The following is a 13346-nucleotide window of genomic DNA, read 5'->3' as shown; positions in this document are numbered from 1 at the left end:
AATTTGGAGTTAAATTTATAAATCATGAGCCACATGCCACTCCAGATTATCCCTTCCATGTAATTTCAGCAGACATGGTACATATGACACCATCTTACCAAGTTGGTAGTATTTGTCTTTTAGATTATCAAAAACAGTAAATAGTTGATTCTTATTTACCTTATTTACCTGGACAGAATCTTATTACCTTCCATAGACAAAGTGGCCAACTCTTATATAGAGTTTCTTAAAATGACATCTGCTCTTTTTCAACCACTGACATAAGATCTATCTAAAAGAGAACTGACCAAATATTTTTATTTAAAATAATTCATATATCAAAGAAGAATCAATGGCAAGCAGTATCTAGATAACAAAGAGGAAAACAGAATTATTTTAAAAGTGTAAATCACATTATGTAATAAGTAATACATACTTTAATATGAACAACAACAAGTAACTATCATAAATCCTAACTATATATCTAAAGCTACATGGAGAAAAATGCTACTATAATGTGCATAAATGAAAAAGAAAACAATTCTTAAGATTTATATCAGAAATAATTGTTTCTTACCAACATTTACATCTGTAAGTATTCGGTCAATGAACTGACATAGAATTTGTCTTGGCTTCTGTACAACAGTACTGTATTCCTCTGGACTGGCACTAAAACACAAATAAAATGCTTTTAACCCTTAAAGGGATGATACCATGGATGATACTCTGACGGCAGCAAGCAAAGAGGAATTAAAGACCCTCTTGATGAGGGTGAAGGAGGAGACTGAAAAAGCCAGCTTAAAACTAAATATTAAAAAAACTAAAATCATGGCATCCAGCCCCATTACTTCATGGCAAATAGAAGGGGAGAAGGTGGCAACAGTGACAGATTCCCTCCTCTTGAGCTCTAAAATCCCTGTGGATGGTGACTGCAACCATGAAATCAGAAGACAACTGCTTCTTGGCAGGAAAGCTATGACAAACCTAGACAGTGTGTTGAAAAGCAGAGACATTACTCTGCCAACAAAGGTCCATACAGTCAAGGCTATGGTCTTCCCAATGGTCACGTAGGATTGTGAGAGCTGGACTGTAAAGAAGGCAGAGCGCCAAAGAATTAATGCCTCTGAACTGTGGTGTTAGAGAAGACTCTTGAGAGTCCCTTGGACAGCAAGGAGATCAAACCAGGCAATCTTAAAGGAAATCAACCCTGAATACTCATTGGAAGGACTGATGTTGAAGCTGAAGCACTGGTATTTTGGTCACCTGATGTGAACAGCCAATTCTCGAAAAGTCCCTGATGCTGGGAAAGACTAAGGGCAGAAAGAAAGAGGGTGTCAGAGGATAAGATGGCTGGAGAGCATCACCAATGCAATGGACATGAACTTGGGCAAACTCTGGGAGATGATGAAGGACAGGGAGGCCTGGCATGCTGCAATCTATGGGGTCACAAACAGTTGGAGACAACTGGGCGAATGAACAAAAACCCTTAAAGAGACTCACAATTTCATCTGTAAAAAATTCTCTAAAGTTGAACTTACCAAATGTGTTTAATATTGACACTGACAGTATTCTGCAAAGTATACAATCTGTAAAGTCTAGACCTGTCTTGCCCAATATGGTAAATCTTTATCACACTCTATTGAGAACCTGATATATAGTTAGTCCAAAATGAGATGTGCTACCATTATGAAATACACATTGGATTTGGAATATCCACTACCAAAAATGTGTAATAATGCATTAATAATTTTATATTAATTACATGTTAAAATGATAACATCTGGATATACTGAGTTAAATAATTTATTTTGTGTTTCTTTAGTTTTTTTTAATTGAAGCATAATTGACTTATGATGTTGTATTAGTTTCTGTTTTACAGCAAAGTGAATCAGTTATCATATATTCTTTTTCATATTATTTCCTATTATGATTTATTACAGGATATTCAATTCAGCTTTCTGTGCTATACAATAGGATGTTGTTGTTTATCCATCTGTATATAATAATGGCATCTGCTAGCCCCAAACTCCCTGTCCAACTCTCCCCTGCTCCCCACCTTTGGCAGCCACAAGTCTGTTCTCTATGTCTGAGTCTGTTTCTGATTCATAAATAAGTTCATTTGCGTTTGTATTTTAAATTGCACATATAAGTGATATATACAATATGGTAATAAAATATATTGCTAAAATTAATTTCAGCTATTTCCATTTTGTAATGCAGCATTTTGTAATGTGGGAAATTTTCAATTATATATGTGACTTCCTTCATATTTCTACTGAATAGATCTAAACTTCTAGAAAAATCAAAAGACAACAGCTTCTTCAACAAAGAAATTCCAAGGGAAGAAAGAAAGAAACTTATAATGAAGACTTAAGAGCCATATCGACCAAGTACAATGGCTGATCCTACATTGGATTCTGAATCAAGAATAAAAACTAATAGCAAACTATAAATGACAACTGGGAAAATTTGAGCAGACTAGATATTTGATGTTTTTAAGAAATTAAAGTTTTAGGTATGATAATGGTATTGTGGTATGTCTAAAAAGTTTTTACACTCTAGAAATAAATAGTGGTATTTATTGATAAAATGATGTCTGGAATTTGCTGCAAAGTACTCTGAGGAGTAGATTTAAATCTATTAAGAAATCTATTTAAATCTATTGAGAAATAAGGGACTAGATTTGATAGAGAGAGTGCCTGATGAACTACGGACGGAGGTTCGTGACATTGTAGAGGAGACAGGGAGCAAGACCATCCCCAAGAAAAAGAAAAGCAAAAAACGAAAATGGCTGTCTGAGGAGGCCTTACAAACAGCTGTGAAAAGAAGAGAAGCAAGAAACAAAGGAGAAAAGGAAAGATATATCCATTTGAATACAGAGTTCCAAAGAATAGCAAGGAGAGATAAGAAAGACTTTCTCAGTGATCAGTGCAAAGAAAACAGGGGAAAACAATAGAATGGGAAAGACTAGAGATCTCTTCAAGAAAATTAGAGATACTAAGGGAACATTTCATGCAAAGATGGGCTCAATAAAGGACAGAAATGGTAGGGACCTAACAGAAGCAGAAGATATTAAGAGGTGGTGGCAAGAATACACAGAAGAACTGTACAAAAAAAAGATCTTCACGACCCAGATAATCATGATGGTGTCATCACTCACCTAGAGCCAGACATCCTGGAATGTGAACTCAAGTGGGCCTTAGGAAGAATCACTATGAACAAAGCTAGTGGAGGTGATGGAATTCCAGTTGAGCTATTTCAAATTCTAAAAGATGATACTATGAAAGTGCTGCACTCAATATGACAGCAAATTTTGGAAAACTCAGCAGTGGCCACAGGACTGGAAAAGGTCAGTTTTCATTCCAATCCCAAAGAAAGGCAATGCCAGAGAATGCTCAAACTACCGCACAATTGCACTCATCTCACATGCTAGTAAAATAATGCTCAAAATTCTCCAAGCCAGGCTTTAGCAATACGTGAACTGTGAACTTCCAGATGTTCAAGCTGGTTTTAGAAAAGGCAGAGGAACCAGAGATCAAATTGCCAACATCCGCTGGATCATCGAAAAAGCAAGAGAGTTCCAGAGAAACATCTATTTCTGCTTTATTGACTACGCCAAAGCCTTTGACTGTGTGGATCACAATAAACTGTGGGTAAATCTGAAAGAGATGGGAATCCCAGACCACCTGACCTGCCTCTTGAGAAATCTGTATGCAGCTCAGGAAGCAACAGTTAGAATTGAACATGGAACAACAGACTGATTCCAAATAGGAAAAGGAGTACGTCAAGGCTGTATATTGTCACCGTGCTTATTTAACTTATATGCAGAATACATCATGAGAAACACTGGGCTGGATGAAGCACAAGCTGGAATCAAGATTGCCAGGAGAAATATCAATAAGCTCAGATATGCAGATGACACCTCAGAGGTGCAGATGACATCACCCTACGGCAGAAAACGAAGAAGAACTAGAGCCTCTTGATGAAAGTGAAAGAGGAGAGTGAAAAAGTTGTCTTAAAGCTCAACATTCAGAAAGCTAAGATCATGGCATCTGGTCCCATCATTTCATGGCAAATAGATGGGCAAACAGTGGAAACAGGGAGAGGCTTTATTTTGGGGGGCTTCAAAGTCACTGCAAATGGTGATTGCAGCCATGAAATTAAAAGACACTTACTCCTTGGAAAGAAAGTTACGACTGACCTAGACAGCATATTAAAAAGCAGAGACATTACTTTGTCAACAGAGGTCCGTCTAGTCAAGGCTATGGTTTTTCCAGTAGTTGTGTATGGATATGAGAGTTGGACTATAAAGAAAGCTGAGCGCCAAAGAATTGATGCTTTTGAACTGTGGTGTTGGAGAAGACTCTTGAGAGTCCCTTGGACTGCAAGGAGATCCAACCAGTTCATCCTAAAGGAGATCAGTCCTGAGTGTTCATTGGAAGGACTAATGTTGAAGCTGAAACTCCAATACTTTGGCCACCTGATTCGAGGAGCTGACTCATTTGAAAAGACCCTGACGCTGGGAAAGATGGAAGGCAGGTGGAGAAGGGGACAACAGAGGATGAGATGATTGGATGGCATCACTGACTCAATGGACATGAGTTTGGCTAAACTCCAGGAGTTGGTGATGGACAGGGAAGCCTGGCATGCTGTGGTCCATGGGGTCGCAAAGAGTCTGACATGACTGAGCAACTGAACTGAACTGAACTGAACTGAACTCTGAGGAGAGGAAGACAGCCATGAATTGATTATTATCATTGTGGGAAGTAGGAAATCTATATACTATTTCCTCTTTTATTTTATCTTCAAAACTTTCCACAATAAAAATTCAATAAATGTTAGGAAAAATAAACACAGAGTCCTAAGAACAACCAAGAAAAAGTAATATTAAAAGGAGATACAATAATTAATCTGAGGAAGAGTATCCTAGAATCCTAAATGAATTCACCTTGAGTTCTATAATTTTGTATAAGTAACCTAGCCTGTCCATCCTGAAGGAGATAAGTACTGGGTGTTCATTGGAAGGACTGATGCTGAAGCTGAAACTCCAATACTTTGGCCACCTCATGCAAAGAGTTGACTCATTGGAAAAGACCCTGATGCTGGGAGGGATTGGGGACAGGAGGAGAGGGGGACGACAGAGGATGAGATGGCTGGACGGCATCACCAACTCGATGGGCATGAGTCTGAGTAAACTCCGGGAGTTTGTGATGGACAGGGATGCCTGGCATGCTGCAATTCATGGGGTCGTAAAGAGTTGGACACGACTGAGTGACTGAACTGAACTGACTGAAACAAGGAATAGAACATAAGAATATAATAGAAAGTCTGTGTTCCACTACATGATAAGGAATCACAGAGTCATTCATGTAATCAACAAACACTTACTGAGTGCCTATAACGTACCAGAGAACTCATCAGAAGCTACTATTGGGAAGGTAAAAGATAGTTTAATGGAGGAGACTGATAAATCAATCTAGCCCTCTATTCAGGCCGGATTATAGCGCTAATCACCAAAACAGTTAACACAGGTGGAAACACAGGTATGGGAAGGAAAAAACCCCAGTTTTAGAAACAGCGAGTTTAAGGTCTCAAGGGAACTAAGTGGGATGTCCAAAAGACTGCTGGAATTACAGTTCTAGACCTCAAGTGAAACAGGCTGTAGACTAACTAGCCTAGAGATATAGACTAAGTTATTGATATATAATAGTGCATATCAAGCAAAGCTAAACATACTATATCATATTTCACATGAAATAAAATCAGGAAATTAGACCTTAATTTTCAAATGAGGAAACTGATTCTTATGCAGATTATAAAATCTATCAGTATTAGAGCTAGTAGTAGTGGAAGCCTTGAATAAGAATGCAAATGTAGTAACAGGAAAGCCAAAGACAGAACCCTAAGTTAAGGTTAGAGAAGCCAAGGGGAGAAAAAAAAAAGGGTCAGAGAAACAGAAAAGTCATGAGAAATATGTTTTAGAATCCAAGGAGAATTTTAGGAGGGAGCTGTCAACAAGATCAAATAAAAGTAGTTAAAATGTCCTTTGCATATATATTTTATATGGTAAAATACATTTAACATAAAATTTACCATCTTAACCTTTAAGAGTACAGTTCTGGGGCATTAAGCACATTCACATTATCCTACACCGTCACCACCATCCTCCTCTAGCACTTTTTCGTCTTCCCAAACTGAAACTGTACTCAGTAAACAATTATCTCCCGACTTCCTCCTCCTTCTCCTACAATTCTGTTTCTATGAATTCGACTACATCATACAAGTTGCATTCTCTATTTGTCCATTGTGACTGACTTATTTCACTCAGCATGTCTTCACAGTTCATGTGTGCTGTAACATGTGTCAGAATTTCCTTCCTTTTTAAGGCTAAATAGTATTCTATATACTGTGTGTATATATCACATTTTATCTATCTTTCCACAGACACTTGAGCTGCTTTCACCATTTAGCTACTGTGAATAATGCCCCTACAAAGGTGAGAACACAATATCTGTTTCATTCCCTTTCAGTTATTTTGGGTATATACATAGATGTGAAATGCAAGATAGTATGGTAATTCTATGTTTAATTTTTTTGAGAAACTGCCATACTGCTTCCACAATAGCTGCATCATTTTACAGCCCTACTAAAAATTTACAATTTACTTATCCTTACCAACACTTGTTACTTTGTTGGTTTTCTTTTTTTTTAAATAGTACCCATCCTCATGGAGTTGCAATGATATCTCTTTGTAGTTTTGATTCACAATTTCCTAGTAATTAGGGATGTTGAACATCTTTTCATGTGCTTTTTGCCCATTTGTCTTTCTTCTTTGGAGAAAGTCTACTCAAGACCTTTCTTTTGTTTTAAGTCTCATGCTCCACTGACCCTCTCCTCATTTTTAAGTCAGGTTAATTTTGTTGTTGCTGTTGACAATGAGTTGTAGTTCTTAATATTTTTTGGCTGATACTCCTTACAGATATATGATTTGCAAACATTTTCTTTCCTTCCATGGGTAGTCCTTTCACTCTGCTGATACTGTGCTATATAAAATTTTTAATTTTTATAATTTAAAATTTATTTTTTGATATGTTGTCATGCTTTTGGTGTCATATTCAAGAAATCACTGCCAAATCCAATGTCATGAAGATTTTACCCTAAGAGTTTTACAGTTTTTACTCTTTCATTTAGGTCTTTGATCCATTTTAAGTTAAATTTTTTAAATGTCCTTTGGATTTTAAAATTTTAATGTAGAGGTAAAGGCAGAAGCCAGATTTTAAAGGGTTGAAAAACAAATGAAATGTGAATATTGAGAGGAGCATGCTCTTTCTAAATAAAGCTTGACCATGAAATGAAAAAAAGAATTGGAGTTGGTGCTAACTAAATGAATACATGAGATCAAGACAATTTTGTTCTGTTTCCCTCAAGATGAAGAGACTTGAACAACTAATTTTTGAAACTTGGCTTTCCTTCCTGGGATCCAAGTTCAAGTAGAGATAACCCTTGGACAGTATGATTATCATGAATATATATTTATTAATATAGGATGAAAGGATGAGTAAAGGTACTAACAATATAATAAATTCAAAAGACAAAGCAAGATGCCTTGCTTCAAGGGAGTTGCTGAGGAGAGGGGAAGAATGCACATAAATAATTTTAATCAATACACACCCGCAGCAGGAAACAACTCTGCCTAGAGGATTCATGGAAAGCTCTGTATAAGTGATGAACTTACTCCATCACTTCTACTGGCAAAACAGCTGAGGATATATTTGGTAAGCTGGTTATTTACAAAAAAATAAAATTAAGTATTTCATATAAATAACTTATAACATCTACATAGTACTGTAAATAGGAGAAGGCAATGGCACCCCACTCCAGTACTCTTGCCTGGAAAGTCTCATGGACGGAGGAGCCTGGTAGGCTGCAGTCCATGGGGTCGCTAAGAGTTGCACATGACTGAGCGGCTTCACTTTCACTTTACACTTTCATGCACTGGAGAAGGAAATGGCAACCCACTCCAGTGTTCTTGCCTGGAGAATCCCAGGGACAGGGGAGCCTGGTGGGCTGCTGTCTATGGGGTCGCAGAGAGTCGGACACGACTGAAGCGACTTAGCAGCAGTGGCAGCAGTACCGTAAATGTACATATATTTTCCCACTTAAACAATGCTAACAGAAAAAATGAGAAAGCTAATTATTTTCTTGATTATTCAATCACAAAGTCCAATTATAATTGATTACATACAGGACCCAAGGCATCTACAGTTTATAACTGCCATGATGGAAATGGTCCTGATACATAGTAAACAGTCCAAAAAACTTTGTTGAATGAATCGATGGTTCATAGGAATCTTTCTGAATCTTATGCCTCCTTCATCCTTAATGTATAATCTTTTCTGAACCTGTGGAATATCTACCAATAGACCATAGGATCCTAGAGGTGGGAGATTATGTTTCTCTGTGAATTTCTGCACTACCAAGAGACCATAAGCTGCTGCAGAAGAGAAACTGTGTTTTAATTCTCTTTGCATCACCTACACCCCACCTAGAATTGTGTCCTGTTTGACAAAAAAACCACAAAGTAACTGAAACAATAAATATTTACAAATAATGGAAACCCTAGGCACACAGAATCAAAGAACAAGTAGTTGTATTTATACATGAAAGAGAAAGAACTTTGTGTTATTTATGTTATTATTTAAACCAGACCTGGCCAATAGAAATATAATGCAAGCCACACGCATAATTATAAATTTTCTAATAATCACATTAAGAATGTAAAGAGAAACAGGCAATTTTCATCACAATAATATGTCAAAAATGTTATCTGAAAATGTAATCAATATAAAAATTGTTAATGAGATTGTTTATACTCCTTTTGGGAACTAACCTAGAAACCTAATGAAACCTAGTATCTCATATTTATAGCATACCTCAATTTTAGATTAGACACATGTGAAATGCTCAATGGCCACATAAAGTTGGTGTCTATAGTATACTATAGGACATCACAGATTTAAATATAACCAAAAATTTTTCAAGTCTGAAATTACAAGGTAACATGACTTGTTTTATGACAAAATCAGGAGATTTTGTCATAAACCAAGTGTAATTTGACAAGTGTCACTTCAAAACGTGAATGAGGAAGTCTGTGGTGAAGAGGAACTAGGATTGTGGGTGGTGGTGAGAGTTTCCTATAAAGTCTAAGTTTGTAAAAAAGACTATGCATTCATGTGTCATTTGCATAATTTCTAAAAATCAGTTTATAAAGGTGAAGTCATTATCATTTATTATATGTACTATTAGAATAAAGAAATTCATGGGAGGGTAAGCATTTCTTATTTTGCAACCTCTACCTTAGAACTGAGCTGAAGAGGGTATACTTTTTCAAAAGTATACAATAATATTTGGGTGGTAATTTTAGTATCACATGGAGTTTGGATACATTTAACAAACACTCGAACACCTCACCTGGGGCAAGCATCAAATGCTAGGAAAACCAAGATACCATGTATTTGCCAAGTTGATGATTTTGAAGTGTGGTGTTGGAGAAGACTCCTGAGAATCCCTTGGACTGCAAGATCAAACCAGTCAATCCTAAAGGAAATCAGTTCTCAATATTCATTGGAAGGACTGATGCTGAAGCTGAAGCTCCAATACTTTGGCCACCTGATGTAAAAGGCTGACTCATTAGAAAAAACCCTGATGCTGGGAAAGACTGAAGGCAGGAGGAGAAGGAGACGACAGAGGATAAGACAGTTGGATGGCATCACCGACTCGATGGACACTGAGTTTGAGCAAGCTCCGGGAGCTGGTGATGGACAGGGAAGCCTGGTGTGCTGCACTCCATGGTGTTGCAAAGAGTTGGACACAACTGAGCAACTCAACTGAACTGATGTATCTGCCCTAAACCAATGAGTAATTTAAAGGACAAAAAAGTAAAAAGGCAATTTTAACACAGTGTGGTTAAGAGTTAATACAGCCAAGACAGAACATAAAAGGGACAGTAAGTCCTGAGCAGGACCTGAAGGAGTCAAGGCTCCTTGGAGGAGTCAAGGCTCCCTGACGGAGGTGACACAAAGTAGAATCCCTAGGGGGCTAGGCAGGTAAAATAAGGGAAGGAAGGGGGGTATTCCTGTGGAGGAAACATGTGTAAAGGCTCAGGAAAAAGAACATAAGCTGCTCGAGAAACTGTCAGAGGGTCTGCATAGCCAAAGACCAGGGAGACATTATCTGGAAATGAAGCTGAAGAGGGACAGTAAGGTCAAAGCTCAAAGAACCGACTAAGGAGTTTGAATTCTGTACGGAAGGGGACGGGACAGCAAAAGGTTCTAAGTAGGTGAATGAATTTACATGTTTTTAAAATATGAATTCAATTATGTTAATTCCATGGCTTCCTATTGAACTTAAATTCTACCCTATAAAATGCTAAAGTATCTGGCCTCTGTGTACCCCTCCATCCTTAATGCTACTGTCCTCTTTGCTCCCTATGTTCCAGGCTTCTTCCTCTTCTTTACAAAGCAGGCTTATTCCCACCTAGGGATCTTTGTATTTCCTATTCCATCTCAGACACTTCTCCTCCCAGTTTCACATTATGAGCTTCTTCTCTCACATTATGAGCATATTCTTACCATCTAAACCTTCTCTAGTGGCTAATGTTGCTGCTCTCCAGTCCCTCATCTCCCTCCCATTGTCTCATTTAACATTTTAATGGGAACTATCACTACTGGAAAATGTTTTGTGATTACAAAGTAATTGTAAACAGGAAAGTCAGAGAAGGTTCTTGGAAATGATATCTGAATGGAATCAGCCCGTGTTTAGATAGGAGAAATAACAAGTGTAAAGGAATGAAGGCAGGAACGACCTTGGTGTACTCTAAAATAAGGCCAATGTCATTGGAGTAGAGAGGGCAAGGGATGAATACACAGCTGTGAGGTCAGAGGTAGGCAGAAGCCAGATCATGGTGGACCTTAGAGGCTCTGGGAAGGAGTTTGCATTTTATTCTAAGTATGCTGGAAAACCAAGGGAAGATTTTGAGCAGGGGAATAATGTTATATAATCTACAATATGGTTCATGGTTGTAAAAATCACTTTGGTTTCTGAGAAGGAAATCCACTGTAAGTGGGTAAAAGTAGAAATGAAGAGATTAACTGAGAAATTACTTTAATACTCTAGATAAGAAATTATGGTGATAGCAGTGGAGATGGTGAAAAGTGTTTTTTTAAAGGTAGGGTGGACAGGATTTGCTGATGGATTACTAAGGCATAAAGGAAAAAAAATTAAGGATAACTCTCAGGCTTTTGGTTGGTAAATTTATAATAACCTGGGGAAGGAACAGATTTAAGGACAGTAAATCATAAGTGTTGCTTTGAATATGTTAATTTTAATTTCTGAGTGTAGATGTTGAGTAAGAACCTAACATATATCTTTGGGCTAGAGATATAGATTTGGGAGCCTTCAGTATATGCATGCATGTGTGCTAAGTCACCTCAGTCATGTCTGATTCATTTTTGATGCTATGGACCATAGTCCACCAGGCTCCTGTGTCCACGGGATTCTCCAAGCAGGAATACTGGAGTGGGTTGCCATGCCCTCCCCTAGGGGATCTTCCTGACCCAAGGAACAAACCCATGTCTTTTACATCTCCTGCATTGGCAGGTGGAGTCTTTATTACTAGCACCACCTGGGAAACCCTATCCGCACACAGGCAATATTTAAAGCCACGGGACTAGACAAGCTGCTGAGGAATAAGATGGAATGAGGGGTTTGTGTGGTTAAGAATCCAACTTGCAATGCAGGGGACACTGGTTTGATCCCTAGTCTGGTAAGATTCCACAGGCTGTGAGGCAACTAAGCCCATGTGCCACAACTACTGAGCCCACACACTAGAGCCCATGCTCCACAACAAGAGAAGCCTCTGCAATGAGAAGACCTCACACTGCAACTAGAGAGCAGCCCCAGCTCGCCACAACTGGAGAAAGGCTGTGTGCAGCAACGAAGACCCATCACAGCCAGAAATAAATAAAATAACAATAAATGAATATTAAAAAGAAAAAAGGTGGAAAGAAGACTAAGGATATAGCCTGAAAGCACATACGGAGTCAAGAACGATGCCCAGATTTCTGGTTTGGAAAAATGAATGAACATGGTATCATTTACTGAAATATCCCTACCTCAGCAAATGAGAGAATTTTTTTAAAAAAGCTTGGGGAGGTTGGGATATGTGGAGAATTTGTATTGGATATATTGAGTCTTAACTGTACACAGGACACCCAGGGAACAAGTGGGTTACACTAACAACTGCCAATATACAGTTGCATTTTGGTTCTGCAGGAAGGAAATATGGTTTGGAGACACACATCTGGAGTCATCAAATAGCAGATGGTAGTCAAAAGCAGCAGAATGGATGAGAATACCAGAAAGACTATGCAGAGAAAAAAAAAGTTCAACCAGCAAAAAACAGGAGCAAAATTTATCCCTGAGAGACAGAGGAAGAAGAGACTACACATTAAAACAGTAACATCTTACTTTTTTCAGAAATGTAACTACTGTGATCAATTGGGGGGGGGCAGGGAAATGGGGAAATAAAGCTTTGATGGCTTGACTCTGCAAACCTAGCTCCAATAACTGCTATCTCTTTGACTTTAATTCTTCAATTTTCATGACTCCATTTCTTAATCAAGTGATAGTATTTGCTCCATTCCACCAGATCATGGAGATACTGGAAGACTGAGTAAGCTTGAATGAAGCAGTTGCAATGAAAAAATCATGATCATTAAGAACTATTACTAGACAATTCTCTATGTGTCAGTTTTTCTACTCCTTCTATTAGAATGGCTGCAAATGAGTAAAAGGTAACCTAAGTTCTGTTGATGAAAGAGTATAAATAAATCCAAGATACTATTATTTTTGTTATCAAGTATTACAGAGGAAGACAGGAAAGGGAAGAGAAGTATTAATCAGTAAGTTCTACATTAAATCAAGGTGGGGAAAACACACTGAGCTTCACACTGGGCCCGTAAGATGAAATCTGTATATCAGTTTCCCATATGAACACCTGCCTTCATCTTATTTTAGAAAGGCAGATGTTACTTTACAAAATGTTAACACAAGTATGCTTGCAACATTCATGCAAAGTGAGAAAAAAATTATACAAACAACAATAGGATGATTCAGTTAAGACAAATATGGTTCCTTCATTTACATCCTCCTATTTACGTAACTGAGGAAGACTAAATGTCAATCTCTGCAGGATGTACAAGTGGAGATAGACACAAATGTATGGCAAAAAGAAACGGAATTAAATATCCCATGGGATTAATGTCAGTTGTGGCTGTGTGCTAAGTTTCCAAGCAGTTTAAGAAATC

The 13346-nt window shown here is 37.8% G+C and overlaps 1 protein-coding gene across 5 annotated transcripts in view; it reads right to left on the bottom strand.

Annotated features, from left to right (window-relative positions):
* The window catches only part of ATR (ATR serine/threonine kinase), a 112839-nt gene that overhangs the window by 98195 nt on the left and 1298 nt on the right, over positions 1–13346 (bottom strand). For 4 of the 5 annotated variants that reach the window (XM_070466643.1, XM_020887137.2, XM_070466641.1 and 1 more), the window contains exon 2: positions 557–648. The exons of the other annotated variant lie outside the window; for it this stretch is intronic. In XM_070466643.1, the coding sequence (XP_070322744.1) occupies positions 557–648 (92 nt within the window). The remainder of the gene's footprint in view (positions 1–556; positions 649–13346) is intronic. 5 annotated transcript variants of the gene reach the window in all.

This window comes from Odocoileus virginianus, chromosome 4 (genome assembly GCF_023699985.2).
Source record: "Odocoileus virginianus isolate 20LAN1187 ecotype Illinois chromosome 4, Ovbor_1.2, whole genome shotgun sequence".
NCBI classification, from domain to species: Eukaryota; Metazoa; Chordata; class Mammalia; order Artiodactyla; family Cervidae; genus Odocoileus; species Odocoileus virginianus.
The sequence above is the reverse complement of the archived record's forward strand: the minus strand, read 5'-3'. Positions and strand labels throughout refer to the sequence as shown.